The sequence below is a fragment of the Eumetopias jubatus genome, unplaced genomic scaffold (genome assembly GCF_037043125.1).
Source record: "Eumetopias jubatus isolate StellerSeaLion01/CBP00866 unplaced genomic scaffold, mEumJub1_p1.0 scaffold_7, whole genome shotgun sequence".
Lineage (NCBI taxonomy): Eukaryota > Metazoa > Chordata > Mammalia > Carnivora > Otariidae > Eumetopias > Eumetopias jubatus.
The window spans coordinates 62,563,246-62,587,206 of record NW_028274813.1 but is presented as its reverse complement, the minus strand read 5'-3'; the positions used below and the strand labels follow the sequence as shown (position 1 = coordinate 62,587,206).

Here is a 23,961-nt window from a genome sequence, read left to right as displayed (position 1 = left end):
TTCAAAAGCTTGTTTTTCCTATTTTTCTTTGTGTTTTAATAACCATTTTCATATATGCTTAATTCTTACAAGTCCCTTTGTGACACATATTTCTGTACCCCCACCCCTGAGAAAATTAGTGTTAGGCTTCTCAAAACAAATCCTGTTTTTGTTGGACATATTTTTAATTTTAGACTCAGAAAAATTTTTTAAACTTTAGAGTACTATTCTAGAAGAGCAAAATTAGACAGTATCGATTAGGCTTAAAAATGCCAAAATTAATTACTTTGCAGGAAAACACTTAAACTGACAAAATCCCTTAGAAGGTGTGGCTGTGTTATGTGGCCGTGTGGCCTGTTTGCCGAAAGGTGTTTTTAGATCAACAAGACTGCAAACTACCATTTTAAGTTTCAGAAGTAAAGAAGTGTTCCACTTAGTCTCAAAGTGCATGAAGGGAAAGAGTAACTGTCTCGCTTAAGAGAGGAGACTATTATTTGTTAATATCCTGTTCCGATGGGGACGGAGGGCAAGCTGCAGTGGACAGTTGATATTGTTGGTGGTTTTTATTCCTTTCTGCCTATACATTCCATTCTCAGCCCTCTATCATGAGTCAGTTGAGAAGACTCTATGCTTTCTTATTCCCCACAACAAAGGAGACCAACTCAGGAGGGCAAGGATCCCGGCCAGGATACAGTTTCATGGTCCTCAGAACTGCCCAGTGGGCAAATGTTACAAGAAGGGGTCTGCAGGGACAACAAAGAGCAAGTGATTGTACTCTTCATCAGCGGCCTCTCTGCCTCAGTCTTGGTTGATTCCTTACATCTACGGTGTCCTCCTCTCTCATGACTGTTCCGTGCATGTGCCAAGTCTCGAGGTGCGCTGCCCTTACTTACTTTAGACCCCACTTGGGGAGCTGCTGGAAGTTAAAAGGCCTGAAAGGCTTCTGCCAGAAACTGGAATGGAGTTACTTTGGATTCATTAATTTTTCTTTTTTATTTTCTGCAAAGTAAACATTTTCTAAATGAGGTAAATTGATTACTACGCTCTTAGCACCCATCAGTCATTTATTTTTAGTGAACTCAAGGATTGCACCTGAGCAGTAGCTGTGAGGGGCTGTGTAGACATCTAAATCATGTGTGTATATATTTTTGTATTCTTCAGTGGAGTCAACCAGCCCCAGTCTGCTAACCACTGACAACACCCTTGAGCGTTCCTTTTTCATCCGAATGAAATCTACTCTGACCAAACGTGGCGTGCACATCAAATCATCAGGATATAAGGTAAGCTGGGCTCTGGGAAGGGACATATTTCTGTCTCAGGTCAATCCTAGGTCATTTGCATCCAGTTTCCCAGCTGCTTTGGGTCCATATAATTAACGCCTGTGACCTTGAGCCGCCCATCGGGTTCTTAGTTATTTTCCTGTCTCAAGATACGGGCTTCATTACACCTCTCATTCTCACTTCAGACGTTGCTGAGGCACTAAATCCCTCAAAAGAGTGTCTTTTCTTAAAACACTTGTTAATAATGAACCAAGGTCTTCAGCACTTGCTAGAAATTCCCTTTGATGGGGAAGGTGAACCAAATTCATATCAGTCCTTAAGATGAGCATTCTAGAATGGCTACTTATAAGAATTCCACTTCTCTCTTCAAATTCGCCCTTTCTCTTTAGAGAAAGACTGTCCATTTTACTAACCTCTTGGCCACCAAGACTCATATACTCAAATAAGAAAATCAGGTTGGGTGTCAGGAATCTTAGTTGAAATTACAATTATTGCACATTCAGTCATACCTTAGCATCCACAGAATACTCAACATACAGAGCACCTGTTTCCCCAAAACAGCAAAGACCACGTCTGGAGTCATAATCTACATTATTATCATTTTAAGGGTAAGGATACAAAAGCCTACTAATCTAAGGGAATTCCAACATTTCGGTTACTATAGCAACATAAATTAAGACCTATGAAATTTATGAAATGCCTTTGGCAACCTGAATCTTATCAATTTTACAACACACTAACCAGTCTCTCAAACAATATTTACTGTATGTGGGAGGACACGCAGCAACCAAATGTACAAGAGATGTGGCCGGCATAACCTTTTCCAGTTTTCGAGTTGAGAGTGCCTGATAGCTCAGTTCTTTAGGGTTATTGTGGCATTGTCAGGGATGCTTAAGAGTCATTAGCATTGGGAGTGCCTGGGTGGCTCAGTTGGTTAAGAGTCATTAGCATTGGGCTTAAAAACCATATATAAGTCATCAGAAACCAGCAGCTGCCAGAATCAGAGTCGGGTACTTTCTTTGACATGAATTCTTCAGAGAGAAAAAGGAAGGAGGTAGGGAAGCAGGCCCTTCCATGAACGACCTTTAGCTGTCCTACCCGTCTGAAGGGCACATGTGGAACATCCTTAACCTTTAACGGGGTTTGAAGCAAAGGAGAGGCACCAGGCAGCTCCGCCTGCAGGAGCTTTACCCTACAGAGGCCCGTTACAAAGGGATATGGTGGAGGAAAAACTCCCGACTCTGTCCTTCGGATTATTTTTATTTTTCCTGCCTTACTGAACCCAAGACGTTTATGAGTTACGGAGCAAGTTTGGAATTTTGGAAGCAAACTGTAGGTAGAGTGGTTAGTATCATTGTAATGGCAGTAAATGGTAGCAGTCTTGGCCTTCCAGTTTTGAGGAGCCGTAGGGCTTCCTTTCACCTATGTTCTGTCTGTCAGTGTTCATTTGTCATTTTTAGTGGTTTTTACTGGTTTGTAGGGGGCATGTCTCAGGAGGGAAGAAGGGTGGGAGAGGTGAAGTATAGTTTGACAAAACAATATTTAGTATACTTCAGTATCATTAATTTAATTTTTTGAATAAAAAATTACTGCTTTCACATGACCAATGTGAGATCATAAAGTCCTGCACAATTTTGAATCTACAAAAAAAGCAGGCTGTCCAAATAGAGAAACAGTTTGTATTTCAGTCTAGGCAAGAGACCCCTAGCAAAGAGTTTGCATTCTTTCTGTGTTGTCATTTGGTCAGCTCAGGACAGCTGCTTTTGCTGCGTGGCCTAAAATTGGACAAGCTCATTTCTTAAATATTAATAGATCATTCATTCAATGAATTTCTCTTGAGTTCCCACTCTGGAGCCTGTTCTAGATCCTATAACCCAGCATTAAACAATAAAAAGTCCCTGCTTTCATGGTACTTAGATTCAACAGTGGGAGATAGTCAATAACAATAAATCAAGAAGATGATTTCGGACAGCAATGAAGTCCAACACAATAGGGACTACTGTAGTAGACATATTACAATATGCTGGGCATGGTGCGGCATGCGTGCATTAGCCCTCACAACAGTCCCAGAAGAAAAAAGTGTTCATTGTTTCCACTTTACAGGTAAAGAAACTAAGGCTGGGGTTTAATTAGCATACCCAACTTCACACACTGAAGGGACAGAGCTGGGGTTTGATTTGCCTGTAGGATTTGCCTGTAGCTCTGGGAGCCTGGTCTCACACCCCGTGCACTGAACCATTGGGCTACATACTATGCTGAGAGTAAAGCAAGATTATGTGAGGGTGGCTGGTTGGGGGGAGGGGGGACACTTTAGCTAGGAAAGTCATAGAAGGTCTCCCTGAGGAGGTGACATGTCACCTGTGAGTGGTAAATGAGAACAGACCACCACGGAAACGTGGAAGAACGGTGTTCGCAGAGCTCCTTGGGCTTAGAATTAAAGACACCTTGGCTGTAAGAAGGCACCCTCGAGAAACAAAATATGAAAAAGTACAATCGTGAACATCCAGGATTAGAAAAGAGGAGTTATTCCTTTTTCCATCAAATCCTAGAATGTTGAGGTGATCATACTCCTCTGATGTACCCTGCTGGTATGTCTTTCTGAAGACATCACGAAAGTCTCCATCCAATACCTTACCTCCCTCCCCACTCTTCCCCCAATGAGAAGAATCGTCCAACAGATCCAGTTCTACCCATCCTCCTCCACAATGCCCTTGCCTCCTTAATTAACCTTGTCTGCAAGTCAGTGGAAGAGCTGATGGGAGCCCATGACATGACACAGCTGAATAATATCCCTATTTATCTGTTCGTTCTCAATAAATAAATCTAACAGCTTATAAAACATTCAAATAAAACTTGTAATCACCCCAGCACCACACAATAAGCACAAATAAAAAGAAACAGCGATGATAATTTCACCACACACTCCCAATATTCCTCCTAATTTATCATCGTTTGCTTCTTTCTTTTTCCGTAAAGCTCCAACATGTTAAGCCATGCCCAGTGCAGGCCACGATACTTCTCCCCATTTTTCCTGTGACCTTCGCACATATACTTTTCTGACCTTGTCCATCACCTTAGCTGCCACTCTTTCCTTACTGTCGTTATCACGGACAGTAATAATGGCTGCAAAAGTAAGACCTGTCGAACATTGACTCTCTGACAGGTACTCTGCCCAACACTTCATACTTATTTGATCTAACCCATGCACTGTTTAAAAACTTCCTCTGTGCCAGGCATTCTCTGTGCCATACCATCGTTGTGCCCATTTTGCAGGTGGTGAAGCTGAGCTCTAACGGGCTCAGTACTTTGCCTGCGTTCACATAGCTCTTAAGTAGCTCCTGAGGAGCCAAGACTGACCAGGCAGTTAGGCTCCAGGGTCGGCCCTCTCCACCCTCTGCTTCACTGCTTAACAGATAGAGTCCAAAGAAGAGCTCAGCATGAGCTGGACCTCAACATATGGAAAGTTCATCTCAATTTTTTTAAAAGAAAAATCTCTGGCCCGATTAAGACCTTCTCTTGTGGCTCAGCACGTCCCACAGCATTCCTTTACGGAGATTTGCAGGGATTTACCTTCCTTTCTAGGGATTTTTAACACCCACCCAGGGACCCACGACCAAGAACTCTAGCCAAAGAAGTGCTACTCTGATTCCGCAAATTCAAGTAGGGAGTGTGGTATAGGTTGTTGTTGCTTGCACGCCCCGGGCCTCGGGAAAGTTGCCCTCTTGCCAATGAAGTTTCCCAGCTGTGAGCTGACATTTAGTTGTCTCTGTCCTCATTTGCTTTGAAATCCACAGTAGCACGTTATCTGGACCAGCCACTTTTTATGCCTCAGGGGTTTCTTCTTGTTTGGGTCCCATTGTAGGCCACATATCTTAGCGTAACACAGCTCTCCTTTAAATTGCATTGCATCAATATTCTGCCTTCTTGATTAGGTCTATGTCTGGGGGAACTTACTAGGTATAGCACAGGGGGTAAAAGGAGATATGTAATCAGGGAAATTAGAGAAGTAAAGACTAATTGGGTCGCCTCCTTAGCTCCTGTCTTTGGAGGATAGTTTCTGTTAGCCTGGGACTGTCAGTTTTCTAATCTACTCTTAAATGCCCACCAGCACCACTGTCATTTCTAGAGTTTTTATCCACACACATGATGATGTCCTAACTCTGACTGCAGAGCAGAGCATCCTGGGCTGGGAAACAGAGACAAAGAGAGAAAATCTCTGTCATGTTTATAGAACGCTGAGAATGTCTCTCAACTCACCGCAGAGGTGGAAACCCTCCCATGCCAAGGCGTCCTGCTAGGACATACAGGAACAGATTACTGAGGGAGCAAGGGGGCACTCCCAATTCTTCCCAAAACAAACAACAACAACAAGAAAAAAAAAACAGCCCCCATCTGGGATGATTTGGGTATGGATTTGCCTGTAGCTAAGTGTCCAACTAAATGATTTCTGTAACCAGTCTGGGCTCTTTATGATATAAAGAGTCAGAAAGCTTAGGTAATAGAGAAAATAATTTGTAGGTTCATTAGCTTATTAGAACTGCTGATATGCCTCAGCTCTAAGAATACCTGTATTTAGACAGGAAGTAACAAAAGCAAAAAATGAGAGGGTGCTAATTAGCTAAAGCAAATTCTTCTTCACCTTCTCTAAACACAGAGATGCCTTTCAAATTAGAACTTGTTCATTTTTTTCAAGTTCATGGTTCTATCTGTTCTGTTGGAAAAGGCACTCCCCTAATTTTACTAGTAATTTGTTTTATTTGGGGTGTCATAAATCTCATTAATGATTTGATTAAATCTGTAGAGCCTCTCCCAAGGTAAATTCATTTTGCATCAGGAAGTTCTTGAATCCCTGAGGTGAACCCAGTGATCTCAGGTTACAGAACCTTATTTAGTAGGAGGACATCTTTGGTGTACTTATTAAAAAACCAAATGAGTACACCTTCCAGAATGTCTTTCACCAAAATTACAATAGCCTCTTCCTTCCTCCTCATTTCTCCTTGCCATTTATTCATTTTGTGTTAATACATATTGAAGTCCTGTTGCAAAAAACATCAACTCCTAGACTGCAAAAGTACAAAACCTAGATTTACATTTTGACCCCCTTGTGCAGATAAAGATAATCTTCTGAAAAGGTATTTCTCAGAAAACATTTTTTATAAAAATGATACCTAATATTAAAGAACAACATCTGTAGTGAAGAGTTATTTTCAGTGGTAAATGGGCCTCCTTTTCCTCCTGTTCACTTAGGTGTGCAAGTTGCATCACTAGGGTTTCAATGTCAAAATCAGAGCTAGGTCCATTTTAAAGTTGAAGGCTTTTCATATGCAATGTATTCTTTTGGGGGGGTTCTGTCGCCATCTGTTCTTTTTTTTTATGCAATGTATTCTTAATTGAATGTGTATATTGACAACTCTCAAGACAATAGCAAACTAGGGGCATCTGGGTGGCTCAGATGGTTAAGCGTCTGCCTTCAGCTCAGGTCATGATCCCGGGGTCCTGGGTTCGAGTCCCACCTCGGGCTCCCTGCTCCTTGGGAGGCTGCTTCTCCCTCTGCTTCTCTCTCTCTCTCTCTCTCATGAATAAATAAATAAAACCTTTTAAAAAAAAAAAAAGACGATAGCAAACTAGAAGGGAATTATTTCTCACAAGTTCAATCATCTGGAATTTTAGTTCTTGGTTTGCTTTGCTGATAAAGTCCACAATAACTAAGATATCAACCTCTCGCTCTTGATCACCTGCCCCTTCAATATGCCGCCAAAACTGGTTGAATCCACCTACCTCTATTTGCGATACTCTAGCTTAAAGCCTTTCTCTGGATCTATTGTGAGAAATTCCCAAATTACCTCCCAGAAAATTTTGCTTCTCCATTCCATTCTGCACCCTTCTCCCTGGAATATCTTCCCAAAGCCTCGGTGATCTTTACTTTGTATCTGCTCCTAAGTCGTCAGTGGTTCCTAGTGTCAACATAATCCAGAAACTAGTCCTTCCTAGCTTACCTTTTCTACCACCGTCTCCATCATTCTTTCCTGGAGCTATTACTACCGATGGTCTAGCAAAATCTGTCCTTTATCTTTCCTCAAATACATCTGCATATTCACACTGCTATGCTTTTAACCATGCTGTTTTCTTTTCCTAAAATGCCTTTCTGCCACACTTGTACCTAGAAAATTCTTACACAACCAATATGGCACCACTCAAACATTGCTTCTTTTTTCGTCTTCCTTGATGCACCTATTCCCTCCTCCTCTGTGCTAGAATAGCATTAAGATTTTATTTAAGCTCTCTGTGCCTCAGTTTTCTCACCTGTAAAATGAAGTTATAATAATATATAACCTGAAGAAGTTTCCTACAGGTCAAGTGAGATAGCACATGCTCAACTAAGCATCTTCGCTCCTTTTTATGAAGTACTGTCATATAATTTCATATGAAACTCACAATAATTCTTTTAGGTTTTTATCCCTATTTTCCCAACTTGAAGATAGGTTAAACTGAGGCACAGAAATATGAATTGACTTGTCTAAGGTCACATAGATGGTAAATAATGGAAGAGAAATATCCAGATCTTCTGATTCAAATGCCTTCTTCTTTCCAATATACCACGTTGGATACCGGGTGATTTCTTATTCTACTTTCTTTCCTCAGCACAGTACCCTGCATGTTGTTGCCACTCAAGACATGTTAGTTGAATTAAATTGCATGTTCTCTTTTTTTCTGTGATAGCAATGAAAATGCTGATAGTAACGAACCGTCCAACGCACCACTAGAGACCGTGCTACTTAACATCCATGTCTTTTACACGTGACCATTAGAATACCTGTGAACCCAATGACCATACTGTGATCTGGCTCACATTCCTTTATCTTGCCTGCCAGGATATTGTTCATCTTCACCAGTGCCTTACTAAAATCAGAATGTACCACATCCACAACATTCCCTTGGACCATCAGTTGAGGATTCCTTTCAGAAAACAAAAAATGGAGTCATTTTAACATCACCCATTCATCCTGACTTCATATTGGCATTTGGCGATTTACCATTTTCTTTCTATTAAGTCATCTTTAAACAATATTTTTCTGGATATCAACATTTTGAGGCTCTATCGTTCTGAAAATTAGACCAATACTGCTGATATCCTGCCTTCCTATACAACTCCATGATTTCTCAAAGATGGCTAAAAATAAATGAAGTGTTATTATAAGGAGGTCTCTTTGCCCAAGAGGGTAACTGTATGCAGTGAATTTTAATGGTACCAGAAGAAGTGTAGCTTAGAGGTATGCCTATTACTAATGTGAGGGGCAATGTGGTAGTGGTCCTTCTCTGGAGAAGTTCTAAGAGCATACACTAAACTTACCAATTAGGAGTCCTCCTCCTCCTAGTCAATTGTGGACAGACTAGGTGCCATCTGGATGTTTTCCCCAATCTGAGATGCAGAGATGTTCCAGATGTCCAGACATTATCAGTACTTCTCCTGAAGCCTTTGCTTTGGCTTTGTGTTGTTTTGAAATGATGACTACAGTATTCCAAACTGCAGAAAATGTAACTGTCTTGTCAAATCAATAGATGACTTTTCAGAGAGACCAAAAATTCTGTCAACCCATTCAGGCTTCCAAAGACTACGCATTTATTGCCTTTCAATCAACCCAGACACCCAGAATAAATTGAAGGAGAAAAAAATGTCCAGGGTAGAACTTACAGGCAGAGGTTATCCTGATGAAAAATGCAAATAGAGGAGAGAACCAATAAAATCAAATTTTTAAAATCCTATTATCTCTTTTTACTCCCTGCTCACCTCTGCACAATTGTCCATTACAGTGTGGTTTCCAGTGTCATTTTAAATACAACTGACATTGTTTCTGATCTTAAAGAATTTATTTCCCATTACCAAGGCATGACAGTAGTTCTAGCTTGGGATATGTCATTTCTGCCGGGACTAATCAGCTAGCTATTTTACCAACTAGAGGCATAATCAGTAGCCATTCTGTGAAGCGACTGTAAATTCTAAGTATGTCAATAACCGCAGCCCAAGTACGTTGCTAACTTACAGGTACTTCATATTTCATCATACGGATTTTAGAAAGAAGGCAGGAGAAGTAAGAGCATCCCATCTTTGACTAATGTGAGATCATTCCAGGTTGGCTTTCTGAGCCTTTGGTAGCTAAGAATAATGAAAGTGATGACCATTTTCAAAATGAAAACTTTGATGCAGAAATTAACAACCCTTTCTGTGTCTAATGTCTTGAACTAATGCCCTTCAGAATTATCATCAATGTCCCTATAAATGTATTCTCAATCTGATAATCTTTTAAAATATAATCTCACTATTACGAGACTTTGGCCCAATAAAAAAGTTTTAAAAGGAAGAAAAGATATAATCTGAAGAACTAAGAAGTCAGTGCAAACACAGCTGATCACTTTATGGACCCAGCACTTGATGTGAGAAAGGCCCTAACAGCACCAGCCAAGGCCCTCCATTGCTGTTTCCCTAAAGTCACCTCTTGCTCCAGTGGTCTGAAGTAGCAGGTGCTTCACTCTGTACAGATTTCAGGGGCTTCTAAATACCTTGTTCTGTTTGACCTTCATTACTTGAAAACTGCCCTACTGGATGGTGATTAAGCACAGAGGCTATGATGTCAGACACTCGGGGATTTGGACTTAGTCCTGTCATTTCTGACTCTTTAAGTAAATTGTTTAACTTTTTTAAGCATCTGTTCCCTCTCTTGGAAAGTCCCAGTAGAACCTCCTTCATGAGGGTACTGTAAAATAAAGTGACATGATATAGAGAAAGCACTATCGCAATGCCTGACCCCATAGTAAGCATGCAATACATGTCCAGTTGTGAGGTTTAATGTTTATGGAACTTGTACTGTGCGTTGATCTAGACAGTCCAAAATCTTAACCTCTGCACCTCCACACATGCACCTGTAACTGTGGAAAATAGTAAGTCATCAATAATATTTCGGATTATCTCCTGGAAGTTATATGAGCTCTGGAATAATAAATGATTTCTTCTGAATATAGAAAATGCATTTATTTCTGGGAAATTTCTCCCTGCTTAAGTGTCCTGAATATTGATTTGATTTTAAGAGACAAAATATGACTGAAATACATCATCTGTCCCTTTAACAAAAGAAGCACATACCGCATGGTTTTCCTTGGAATTGATTTAGCCTCATGGCAAGACTAATATAGCCCTTTAATGCAAGAAGTAAAGTAGAGGCAGGGCCAATTTGATGTTGTTGATCTCTGGGATAAATGGAGATTCTAGGCTCCTGTAGTCCATAAGGCTCTGTGGTTTGGTTAAAGTATCTGCATACACATAAATTGAACCCTCAGGGGAAGGCAAACTACCGCTGTGGCTTGAACCCAACCTGCACCTCAGAGCTACTATACAACATTTTGGAAGGAATTGTGTTGCCTCATTCCAGATAAGGGAAAATAGCCAGGATTCTGGAGTTTCCGTCTTCTCATGTTGTGACTTCCTGGGGGACAAGGGACTAGTCCCATCTTTCCTATCGCTCTATGAATGCCCTCCACCATCAGACTAAAAGAATGGCCCCTTGCAAAGTGCTCTGAGTTACAAGACTCTTACTTAAACAAAAGAATCATCTGTACTAGCATTTCTCAACCCTCTGCTGCTGTGGGTGTGAGGGTTTGGGGGTGTGGGTGTCTTCTGAGCTACCAGTGGACAATGGATATCTCCAAGTTACCATATGGGAAGCATTATTGCTGGAAATGGTTTACAGAACCAATCCATATAAGCTATTGCTGGACTGATAGCAGAATTTATACCTCCATTTCAGCAGGGCTTCTGTACCTTTTTATTCTCCCTGGAGTATAGGTTGTCCTCAGATATTCCCTTGGGTCACATCTGCATTTCATTCAGACTTCTGCCCCAGTGTCACTTCCCTCACCACCCCATCTAAAATAGCTCAAGCACACCTTCTGTACCCTATCATCTGCTTTATCCTGCTGCCTTATTGTTCTTCATAGCACTTAAGACAATGTCATAAATTTATCTGTATATAATTTGTCTCCCCATCACAGTGTAAGCTTTAAGCTCTCACAAGAGTTTCGGTGACATAATAGGAATTCAATAAATATTTGTTTAAAAATGAATGAACTTCTAAATAGCGGTCATTATTTGTATGAAGGCTAGAATATATTGCTTCCTTCGGTCATGGTGCTAGTTCCTTTAAAGGGGATTTAGAGATGAGAATATGAAGCCACTGGAATTATATCACTTTTTGAGTTTCCAGGCCCTGTTGCCAGGAAGACAAGCTGAAGGTTTCTTCCTTTTTCTTTTAAAAAGGCTGTACTCATGGTTGACATATTCTATGACATCTTTTTCATGCTCTCATATTCAGTTTTTTATAAAAATCAACATGTATTTAACTTGTACCCCACTTGTACCCAATTCTAGTGGCTAGAACTCTGGAAGCACAATCAAGAGTCACTTGATTATTACTTGGTAGTTCTGAATATATTTAACAGTCCTCAACAGCCCCTTGTCAAATGTCCTTCAAACTCATGACTCCTTGTAGAAGTCATGAAAACAGAGTGGCTTACTAGGGGCACACCTGGTGAGGGGTGTCAGAAAATTTCATCCCACACCAGCACATTGCTGTTTGCTTGCTATGCAACATTGGACAAACAGACTGATTATTCTGGGCTCCTGTTTCCTTGGTGGAAACAAAGGAAACAATCGGATTTGCCTCCGGTGTTCTTTAGTCATTTGCTGGTTGAGATTGCATCCCCTCTAGCTCTACTCTCTACAATAGGGTGAAAGCCCCTTGGGACTCTCTGGTGGAATGGAATAGAGAAGTCTGCCTAATCTGGAGCAGCTTCACTCCTGGGAAGAGAGCGGTTAAAGCTGCCAGGAAGTTCTCACAAAGGCCACCCAGAGTTACCAAGAACTACCATATTGACTCATAGCCAGTGCTGGTTTGAGAACCTGAAATATTCAGGGAAACATTTAACCAAATCCTTGCCACAAGGGAGAAGAGGTCTGGGGAAGGTTCTGTAATTCTTGGATGAACTTTTGTACCTTGTCCTCTGGAGACACTATGAATAGACTACGCTGAGCAATCAAGTGAGATCCCAAGTTGAGCACAAGAATAAAATGGTGCTTTGAGAGTAACTCTCTTGCCTTATTCCATGAGCAGTGACAAATTGTTTTTCCTTACTCAACTCAACACAATATGTACTCACCCCTCTTTTTATGCCACATAACACACATTTTATGTTCTTATTAAATTCATCTATCTTCCCCCCCTTTTTTTTGCAATTGGCTTAATGATGATCATCTCTGTCAGCGTTGTCTGAAATGGTTGCAAGTTTCCAGTTGAAAGAAACTACAACTTTTAACCTACCTGAAATAGCCCTGCAGGTTGAGTCCTAGGTAAATGTTCTTTAATGCTAAATGGAATTAACAATATTATAATTGTCAAATCCCTCAAAGGAAGGTATCATGGAAATGGAAAGCATTCTTATTCTTGAATTGTTTTCGTTATAAGCTATCTTCCCTATGAAACAGTTTTTTTTTTTTTTCTCTGTTTCCACTGGAAAGATCTGGAGAATGATACAGTTGGGCTGAGGACCCAAGTAGCCAGATCCCAGGCACCTTGGTGTGGTGGGGGAATGTTAGGTTCTGTGGATTTGATCTTTAAGACACAAAAGTGGCAGTGCCCAATATCTCTGCGTTCTCAAGCAGAGAGCCCTTAGGTCATCCACAGTGAATTAAAACTTAGAGGTCAACATGAACTGACAGCAAGCCAAGTCAGTAGGTGGAAAGGGAGTATAGCCCGGAACCACTAGACCATACTGCCCCTCTCTCATAGAGTGCTGACAGAAGCCTAAGGCTGGGGAGGCCCCTCGTCCAGTCCTCCTTTCCACACAGGTCTCCCCCTTGGGAAGGCAGCAGTGGCAAGTGTTCCACAACAGCTCACGAGACATTTGGACCCCCCAAAGAAGCTCTTCCCTCCTGCATACATAAATCATACCTCCTAATCATGCCATCCAGTTCTAAAAACTTTAAAAGGATGGTGCTCTGTGAGTGAAAATTCATAGGCACCTGCTCTTGATTTACTTCCTGCTTAGAATAATTTTTACACAGCTGCAGGATCACAGAGTGACTCTGTTCATGGTACCCAACAGTGAGGCTCAGACAAGAAGGGATATGTTGGATGTTTGGGTTATAATGATTTTGGCTATTCCTTTTTTTTACAGCATCATTAGTAATCTGTCATTCTAATAATAATAATTCCCTTTTGACATCATGCAGGTAAGAAGAAATCATCACTGACATCAAAAATGAGGTGATATTTCAGCAGTATTATTTCACTGAAGATAAAATGGAAAGCTTTATTACTCCCCATGCCTTTAAAGAAAGCTGAACAAGGCATATGCTGACCCTAGAGCTTATCTACTTCAGTTCCTTCCAGACTAATATGAAATAACTAATTTTAATTGTTCCAACTAGAGTTTCAGAATGTGGTTTTCCCCCAAAGCTTTACATCCACATAATGGAAACTTTTTTAAAAACAAGCTTTATCAGATCATAATAAACTAGAAAAGCAAAAAAAAAAGTCCATTGTAACCAAAACTGATCTCTAGTTTTCGTTCTTCAGCAGCACCTTTTGTTCAAAGTATTTAGGAATTGATTTCACTCAATCATGCGGTCAATACTGATTGTGTGCCTGTTGTGTAAATACACACTGTACTGGGTACTGGGAAGACAAAGATGGATAAAACAGAGTCCTTGGTCCAGAGGACAGAGTCCAGACTGAGGCAGACACACAGAGAAATGTATGCTATAGTAGAGATATGTTCCAAGGGCAACGGAATGAAGTAAATAATTCTGTCTGGTGGAACAAGAGAGCTTCTCCAAGACAGCATCATTTTAGCCAGCTCTTAAAGAATAGACATGCCCTACAGAAACATTAGAGAACAGAACTCAATGCAGAGGGAACAGTCTTAGCAAAGAGATGAAGGCATCAAGTGCATTGAGCAGAAAGAAATCTGGTCCTTGGGGCGCCTGGGTGGCTCAGTTGGTTAGGTGACTGCCTTCGGCTCGGGTCATGATCCCAGGGTCCTGGGATCGAGCCCCACATCGGGCTCCCTGCTCGGCAGGAAGCCTGCTTCTCCCTCTCCCACTCCCCCTGCTTGTGTTCCCTCTCTTGCTGTCTTTCTCTCTCTCTCTCTCTCTCTGTGTCAATTAAATAAATAAATAAAATCTTAAAAAAAAAAAAAAAGAAATCTGGTCCTTAAGGGAATCAGGGAGTGAAGACATCGAATCTCACTCAGTAAATGTAGACAGGAGTAGGAGGAATCTTCATTTAGTGCAACATGAACTCAATGGGCTAATCAATGTTCAGGGTAACAGGATGAAGATTAAGATTGTTTCATTCTAACAAAACTTCTTGCACTCATTGTAAGAAAAAGACCCCTATTTTCTACCAAGGAGATCAAGAAGTTTGTTCTCAGTCTATTAGGGTAAGAGAATAAGTACGTGGATTTAAGTAAGTCATTGGATCATTCCTCTTGGAATTTTCTCCATTTATTTTTCCTTCCACCTTTCTGCCCTACCTGAGTGCAGGGTTTTTTTTGGGGGGGGGCCTGACTCTTAGATGCTGGTATAAACAGACATTCTGAAAGGAGGAATATGATTTTCCTAGAATCAGTAACTCAAGAAAAATCTGAAATCTTTATGCATCAAAATCTTAGATTGCAAAATGAATCAGAAATAGGAAGCATCACATAGACCTCAGTCACCCAAGTACTTGGTCTATACATACTTAGGTCTCTGAATTCTTGGAAATGTCTGGGTATTTGGCATAATATAAGCAAAGCCTACATTTCAGGCAGCCTTAGGTTTCCCTTAAATACAACATTTCATAAAATCCGTGGCTTTAAGAATGGTGACTTTTTTTTCTCATTAAAAAAAAAATTACTCCTACTTCAACACATTTACTTCTAATTCTGGTTGGCCGTTCAGCATTTCTACTAATTGTAGTAACCTCTATAAACAGTGTTATCTGAACACCCAATTCCTTTGTTCCAATAAAAGCCTGTGTATGTCAGACCAGTTGCAGTTCATCTGCAATTAAACAGCTGTTCTCAGATGAGAAGTAACCAATGACAGAAAAATCTGAATGTTATAACCATGCAAATATTCAATATTTTAAGTGATATTTTAAAAGTCAAACATAGTATATAACTACCTGATTTGCAGTATGAGCACATTTTTACCCTTTCTCTCCTGCTCACCTAAGAAAATAAAATTTGGTATTCCTGGATTGAATGCTTAATTACTTCTTTAAAAACCAACTTTAAGCAAATTAAAGGAAGACAATCTCGCTCTCTTTCTCTATTTTTGCAGTGCTTGCAGAGGCTTTATCTTTCTATCAAAGATAATATGAAACTTTGGTGTTTTGTGTTGCAGATCATTAGCTGACTTGCTTTTTATCTGCTTGATTTTATTTCGTTTTCTTTCTCAAACATCTTTTTTCTCCCCTCCAAATAATCAATGCTCTTGATTGCTCTCAAATGCCTCTGCTTGTATCACCACAAAGCTAGGGTAACCCCGTGGAGTACACTCCCAAACCAGGCAAGAGCCAGTTAAGAGCAGATCTTTTTGTTTAAGTCAGCTCTCAGGGTAGAAGGGGAAATCACATCCCCAGTTGGCTCTTGACTTTTTCATTACCAAATGCAGAGGCCAGAAAAGAGAACCAGACAAAAACGGGCGTGGGTATATGTTCGGTTGTTTTGCATGTACTAAAGCAACACAGAGCTGATGCACAATAAACAAACATGCATTATGGGTTGTTTCCAGTCACTTTATAGACACATGCATTCATAAATTTTGATACGGTTGTAAGAAGCCGACTTTGATGGGACCAAACTCACAGACGAGCTTTCGATCGCTGGAGCAACCACAGTCTAACTTTATGTTGACAATTTATCAGCTCTTCTCCGTCAAGGAAAATTGTTTTTTAGTGCTTGCCTATTAGCAATCACATGCATAATATGAAATTGAGTTTTGGGGAGGACGGCCTGCCATCTGTCTTTCTGATTTTTTTTCAGCATTTCATGCTCAAGTTCAATTCTCTGTGTATCAGAATGCTGTAAAACAGGATTCACCCATAATATGGGCACTTAGCAAGAAAAATGGGCCAGATACCAATGTTATCTTATAACTTGCAGACTTTTAAAAAGGAAAATCATTGATACCCCAATCTGTGCATTATCTTTCCAGTGTACTTCAATTCTGTCTGCCTCTCCAAGCCAACTTGGGTATGGCTGGTTCTTCATAGAGAACAGTTCATTATGGTTCTTTGAAAAGTTGTTAAGACGCTTTTATAAAAATAAAAATTCAAAGAGAAAGTGGAACGTAATGTGAGGTTAAGAAAATGGAGCTATAAAGGATTGGTGGGAAGAATGAAAAAGATGTATTCAGTTTCCTTTCCAAGTTCCAATATGCTAAGATTTTTATCAATAATATTGTTTTTCTGCAACAATACCTGCCTCGGGGAACATCTGCTCTGTAGCTGTCAGGATTATACTTCTCAAAATATGCTTAAGATGATTCTGTTAAATTGATAAAAAATAGGACACTCTGCAATGTAGAAGGATTGCTCAAAAGAACATTCCCAAGCCTTTCATGTGTAACTGCATTTGTGCGGCAGGGCATTTATTGTGCTATAAATTCCATCACTGATTTTGGCCAGTTCAGATTGATTCTGCAGTAACTGTAAGTAATGAACCTTCTTGAGTCAAGGGGGGAGGAAAGGAGGAGAGGTAGCCAATACACACGTGGCTGTGGAAATACAAATCGTAGGGTTCATTTAGGCACAGCTTTTATCAGATCATGCAGCCAATACCCTACAAAGCAGGAAAATATATATCCCGAAAAATCTACAGGTTCCTTGACCTGACTCCAAGAGTTACGACAGGCGGACAGAGGAAAGCAATTCTTAGGGAAAGGAAGCAATTTATCTTTCCCTGAACCTTTACTTCCCAAACTTGTTCCTTCTCATCTTTTTCCACATTTTTCCATCTAAAGTATGGGCAGCTGTCCATCCTACAAGAGCAACAAAATATGGAGCTCTTTTCTTAGGGAAAAGTTAGCCATCCCTGAAGGCTGGCCTCCCTCAGCCCCCAGGGCCTAGGACTGGATGGACCCTAAACCCAGAGGAAGCTCTCAGGGGTGACTCTCATCAGTTTAGACTTTTGTAAAGAGGAAACTCGGTTATCCTGGAGTTGATTGCTGAGACCAGTAAGACACTAAGGTAACCAGTGAGACGAACAGCGGGAGAAACACCACTCAGGGTGCCCCATGACCGCCATCCCCCATCCCCTACCCTGGCCCCATGACTGCTTCCCCAAACCCCCCACCCCTGACTGTGGTGGTGGCTAAAGAAAGAAGGTGTCAATGAATGAAGCCAAGACAACAGTAATCTGCACTGCAGTAAAGAAGTACCATCTAACATTACAGTGGGGAAGGGGGATTCTGATATTCTTTCAACCCGGTCACTAGGGAAATGGGCAGGATGTGGGAGATGGAACAGTGTGATTTGGGACTGTGGATGTCAGCAGAGCTCGATCAGAGTAAAGTAGAGAGACTTTGGGAGGGAAGGAGGAGAGGAACATGAAAGACAAGTTTCACCTATTAGGGAGGCCAAGGAAATCCTCAGTTCCTTCTTGCCCAACTCCCTTCTCCTCTCTGACCTCATTTTCATGGGAAGCTTAGGAGCAGGGTAAGGCCCAGAATGTTGGATCTGTGGTGATAGCATGGGCATAGGGGGCATAGCTTCAATGGAACATGGGCAGGCAATAATTTGTTCCAGTCCTGGGGTTTGTGTCCCCATCCCAGTGAATTTTCAAAACTACAGAGGCATGAACAGATAATCCATCTCTGAGAATAGCAAAGCATCCTCACTGTTCATTCATCCTCAAGAACAAATACCACAAATTTTTCTGAGATTCTTTCCCTGTGTTCTTTTCCCTCTCCCTCTTGAGAATCATAGAACCGTAAAGCTGAAAAATTCATAGATGTGGTATTTGAATGTTATGAGGTAAAGCTGACAGAATGGACCATCTAGGGCCTCTTGAAATAGGTACATTTCTCACAGGGCTATTTGTTTGGGGTAATTAATAACTGCCACAAGACCTCTTCCGTCAGAAACCACAGATACAACAGGGCAAGTCTTTAGATATGGGCACCCACAGTTAGCCAAATGGGGAAGCCCAGAGCTATTAGAGTGGGTACTGGACAACACAAGTGGGGTACTAGGCCCAGAATGGACATTTCCAGCTCCAGAGGAAACCTGACAAAAGCTTCTTCCTGTATGCATGCCTTGGTACCATTAACATTATTGGAATTCACCATCAGTCACCTCTCCTGGCATCTTCCTGGCCTATCCGGGCACAAAGTGAAGAGGAAGACAAATGGTTTCATAAGGAAGAGATGGAATATCCTGTTTTGAATCCTTTTTTTTAGAAATGAGTAGGGATAATCGTGAGTTTTAGAAAACTGTGAATTATTTTAGCTCCATTCAAGGGGAAGGACTTGCCTCTGAATCATCTACAGTATGCCACAACACTTACGCGACTTCTAATTTGGTTCAGTCTGTTATTTCTTGTCATGTTGGAATTCGAACATACCATTTAGAAAATCATAAATATTAAGAGGACTGAAACACTAGTGAACTTCCAGAGCTGTGTAGAGTGTCTTCTACAGGTCAGAGAGGAGATATAAAATGGGACTGTAGATAGAAACATGATTATATGTCTTTCCAAAATAACTAGACAATTCATTAGGCATATTTATGACCAATTAAGACTACCACAGGGTCAATGTGTTGAGTTGTATAAAAATTAACCATTAATTGAAGAATACAATATTTGTACAGAAGTTGATTCCCACATATCACTGGAATCTAAACTCTCCCCAGCTATCAAATATGTGGTATTAACTGTTGTAGCCCAATAGAGCTACCAAAGAGAAATTGGTAAAAATTATCTGTAAACTATTAAAAGCTGAAAGTAATCATCGATACAGATACTTATAAGTGGTTTTTGTATATATAATGACTAGTTTTAAAAAGATCACGTTAATGACATTTTTGGTGACTTGGTAGAATGTACAGAGTCCCGGCCTTAGAATCAACAGATGTAGGTTTAGCCCCAATTTCGCTCTTTGGTTTGTATCTGACCTTAGGAAACTCATTTAGCCTCCCTGAGTCTGTTAAAAGGGAGTAATAGTGTTCTTCTGAAATATCATAGTTATTATGAGGTTAATGTAAGATAATATGAGTGAAAATGTTCTGTAAGGTCTAAGTCTCTGTTAATATCCAAGATTACCTTCATTGGATTACAACTGTAAAATCTGGGACTTTAGCATTTCCGAAGATATTGGCTTAGTTTATGTTTATCACTAGATAGTGCTCTTTTCTCCAGTTTATTTCTGTTCTTGGTGCATATGTTTTTGCAAAGGGAATCATTTTTAACAAGCCTTCAGATTACCTATTTTATTTCTGAGGAGGGCAAAGGGCAGAAAGTTTGTTCATAAAGTAAGAGGAGGAAGGTCGCTAGAAGTTACCACCATGGCTCCATCCCCACAGTGAAGTGTGTGGGTCGCTGAGAGGAAAGGATTATGGAGTGGCCATGAATCCATGGTGGATGGGCACGAGCAACCTCTTAGGACTCCTTGCCACTGTCGCTCACTTTGGTTAATGTTAAGTCTAATGTTTATATTAGCCAACTGTGAATTTGGTATTATACTGTTTATTGATTGAAACCTTATATAACCATATTTGCATTGAAATAAAGTAATCGGTTACCAGACTCAGTAATTAGTAACATAGAGATTTTAAGTACCTTAAGGTATAAATGGTGTGTTTTCTTCAGGGCCATGATGAGCCAAACTAAATGGACATTTTCTATAGTTCCAACAAGATGGCATCTTAAGTATCCAGTGTGTTCAGGCAATAACTAGTAAGAGTCTGATCATTACCTATGTTCTCAAGGCAATTTCACATTGAAAGCTTTTTGAAGCAGTAGGGAGAAGGGTTTTAGACTGCTCAGGTGGATCAAAATAGGAACTGAGAGTGGCGGAGATAGGAGTGTGGTCCGTGAAAAAAGAACACTAACTTGGAGGAACATCACAACCACGTTTGACTGTATAATGCCAAACAAACAACGTCATCTCCCTTAGCCTCCAGTTCCTTATTTAGAAGATGGATAGGCTACTGTGTGCCCTACCTACCCCAGAGGCTGTTATGAGGATCAAAAGGAAGAAAGTTCAGGACTTTGTGAGCTCTCGCGCAGCAGGATGAATGGAGAGTGTTCAAGCAGTCATCAGTCAAGTACCTCCCAGAGTCTGTGCCCTGTGTGGTATACCGGGAAAGAAAAGACATTCTGTGCCTCTAAGGAGAAAGAAGCAGAGGCAAGAGAGAACAATCCCAAGTGGTACCTGCCTAGTACTGATTGGGTGTAGACAAGAGTGGGAATTCAGAGGGAAGGGGACAGCTTTGGGCTAGCATGGCCAAAGAAGAGAAGAAGGGATTTGACACAGATCCTGAAGAATGGATATGATTTTCCCTGAGGGAGGAGGACAGGGAAGGAATTCCTGGCCTAAGAGGTGGTGCGAGCAAAGGTACTGAGAAGGTAAATGCAAGACAGATTCAGGCAATGGTGTGAAAAGCATTTGAAGTGTAGGGAGGGTATAGAAGATCAGGTTGTGAAGGTCGGGACTCAGTTGTCACAAGACTTTCCTGAAAGCTAAGTGGTCTGGAATTTATTCCAGAATTAATCAAGGTTCTTGAGTAGTAACAATAATAAGACTTTATGTCGATAAGGTGCTGTATGTTTTCAAAGGTATTTTTAAAAGCACTGCCCCATTTGGTTCTTTCAGCAATTCTCTAAGATAAGGATGGCAAGGATGATCGTGGCCATTTGACACATGGGTAATGGAGCACCCAAGAACTGATGTGGTTGCTCCCAACTACACAGCACGTAAATGAGGGATGGGAGTCAATGTAAAGACACCGTAGGAAGATGAATCTGGCAGCAAAACGCAGGATAAACTAGAGTGGGGGAAAAAATTTAAAAAAGAGACCAGTTAAGAAGCTGCCCACCAGGCTGTCCAGATGTAAGATTTCAGTAGATATTAAAGATATTAAAGTAAACCGACGCTGCCTCTCAGCAGGCAAAGGGAAGCAGCTTTTTTGCAAAAAAAGTGTAATGGCACCCAGAATGAAGATAACGTCAGTCATCAGAGATAGGGTAAGAAGAATTCCCAAGCCTGACGATTGGCTCTAGAAAGTGAGAGGCAGAGGATCAAAGACGAGTCCAAGCAAAGTGAGGCACTCAAAGACTCTGACTTTAACCTCTGATGCAGTGGAAGTGTTACTAAAAATAGAGGTCCAAGGTTCAAGCCTGAGTAACTAGCTGAACACTAGCCTTACCCACACACCGGTTCTCTGTCCTCACCTGGACAGGGTGCTGGCCATTCCTTTGATTCACCTTCCTATGTAGCCCTGATCACACTCTCCTTAGGCCCAGACAGGTGGACTGTGAGCTCCTTAGTAACTGTGATGGTCCCAGTGCCTGGCACAGAGCAGTGCCCGGTCACAGTCAAATGCTTATCTATTTAACAAATAAATGAATGAGTGAATGAATGAATGCCCTCAAAGTTTTCTTCTAAAATCTCAGGTCAGGTCCTATAACCTTTTCTCAAAAAGCCTTCAGTTGTCCCCATAGGTCTATACAATAAAGCCCTAACCCCTTCGTATGGCATTCAGAGCGTCCCGCCATCTAGCCCGCTTTACCTACGCCAGCATTTCCCATCTACTCCGGGGTCTCTCTGGACTCCTCTCCATTCCCAAACACAAGCAGCAGTTTTGCCTCTCTGTGCTTTTGTTGATAAGAGGTCTTCGATCTAAATGCCAATCAAATCCTACTCGTCTGTAGGAATTCCGCTCAAATGCCGCCTCCTCCAAGCACCTCTCCACCTGTCTCGTCAGGACAGTCCCCCTTGTCACTTCCCCTGCACTTTGCATTTACAGGCCCCATTCAGGGCTCGGCTCACACATCCATCTCCCTGACAAGTTTGCCCCCACGGGGCCTGGCAGAAGGGTGGCACCTAGGAAAGTTTCAAACGAAGGAAAGGAAAAATGGCAAAAGAGCTGCTCTGGAAAGAAGATGATGAACTGCATTTTCACGTTCTCTGATAAAATTCACCGCTTTGGTACAGATGTCTCTCAGTGAAAAATCAAATCCATGTCAATGTTGTACATTTTTGCAAAAAAGCTGCTTCCCTTTGCCTGCCAAGAGGCAGCATCGGTTTACTTTAATATCTAGGTTTTTCATCTTCCTTACTCAGCAGGAACAGCCCACTCAAACTAAAGGAAGAAACTGACATATTTTGGATTGACAGATGTCAAGGGACACTACCATCTAATTTCCTTATTGATTAATTTGAAGGTAATTTCCTGGTAACCCAGGCTTCCAAAAATGTATTTTAAGTGGCATGTTGGTAAAAAGAAAATTAATTTCTCTGTGTTAAACTTGCCAGCTTTTGAATTAATTGCATGAGCCTAACAATCAATTAATAAATGTTAAGCAAACAAGGGAAAATCGGTCAATTAAAAATGACAAAATTGATTCCGAGGGTAGATAAACCAAAAGACTGTCAGAATGCTCACTTCGAAGTTTGGATACCCTGCCTCTCTGTACAATCTACCTCCCACTTTCTACACAGCATTCAAATTGCTGAAGCTTTATTATAATTTCTTATAAATAAATTACCACCTAAGCTTTCTTCGCTGCTTTAGAGGGATTAAGGAAATCAAACATAAACAGCAGTCCTCCACAAGCTACGAGGAGAAGGTCATTGCTTTGGGAAAGTGTGCCACCCACTGTATTCTGCAGAAGTGTTTTTGAAAGGGAAGCCCATGCAAAGTGGGCCACCGTTCTCTAAATGTTTGCCAGCGCTCTGTCGGGAAGCTGCTCTATAGACTGCCTGTCTTTCTCCTGGTCATAAACTCAGTCAAAGATGTCTTCCAGAGAGCAGGCAAAGTGAGGAGTGGCGGGACCAGGGAGAGTGTGTGCCTTCTTAGAACATTCGGATTGAACCTGCTCAAACACAGCACTCTCTGGACTCTCACCTTTGGGGCTGGACATGGCCTAGGGGGCATGGATTTATTCTCCTGGCCTGGATTTTGAAATTGGCTCCCTACACTTGGAAAGGTAGACGCTTTGCAAATGATGTCTAAAGAGAGTGTAGAAAGGATAGAATTTGTCTCGTGAAAATACCTGCATAGGCTTTACAACTGCGCAGGGTTACTGTTGGTGTTTACCTGGCCCGCCATGCTTGCCTTTAGTCCCACCCAGGATGGGTTTTATCAGAAAATAAGCCCATTGTCCTCTCCCACATGGACTAAAAAAATCAGGGATGGAAGGATGCACATCACTAATTTCTCCATTTTGCCAAGGGCACTTTTCGTAACAGATATGTATAAAATTTCTAGAACTATTTATATTTTAGCAAATAGAAGATCTCCAAATAAAGTGTGGAAAAAAAATGACACTGAAGCAGTGTGTTTGAACTTCTACATCCTACTGAATCTTCCCTTGAATGTTGACAATCTCTTGGTCTTAATATAACCAAAATCATAACCCCATGCACCAGCCCTTTCCATTT

The 23,961-nt window shown here is 41.1% G+C and overlaps 1 protein-coding gene across 5 annotated transcripts in view; it reads left to right on the top strand.

The window, feature by feature from the left end:
* Positions 1-23,961, top strand: part of NPAS3 (neuronal PAS domain protein 3) — an 832,468-nt gene that overhangs the window by 768,458 nt on the left and 40,049 nt on the right. For all 5 annotated transcript variants that reach the window (XM_088024643.1, XM_088024642.1, XM_088024646.1 and 2 more), the window contains one exon: positions 1,141-1,259. In XM_088024643.1, coding sequence (XP_087880769.1) covers positions 1,141-1,259 — 119 coding nt within the window. The remainder of the gene's footprint in view (positions 1-1,140; positions 1,260-23,961) is intronic.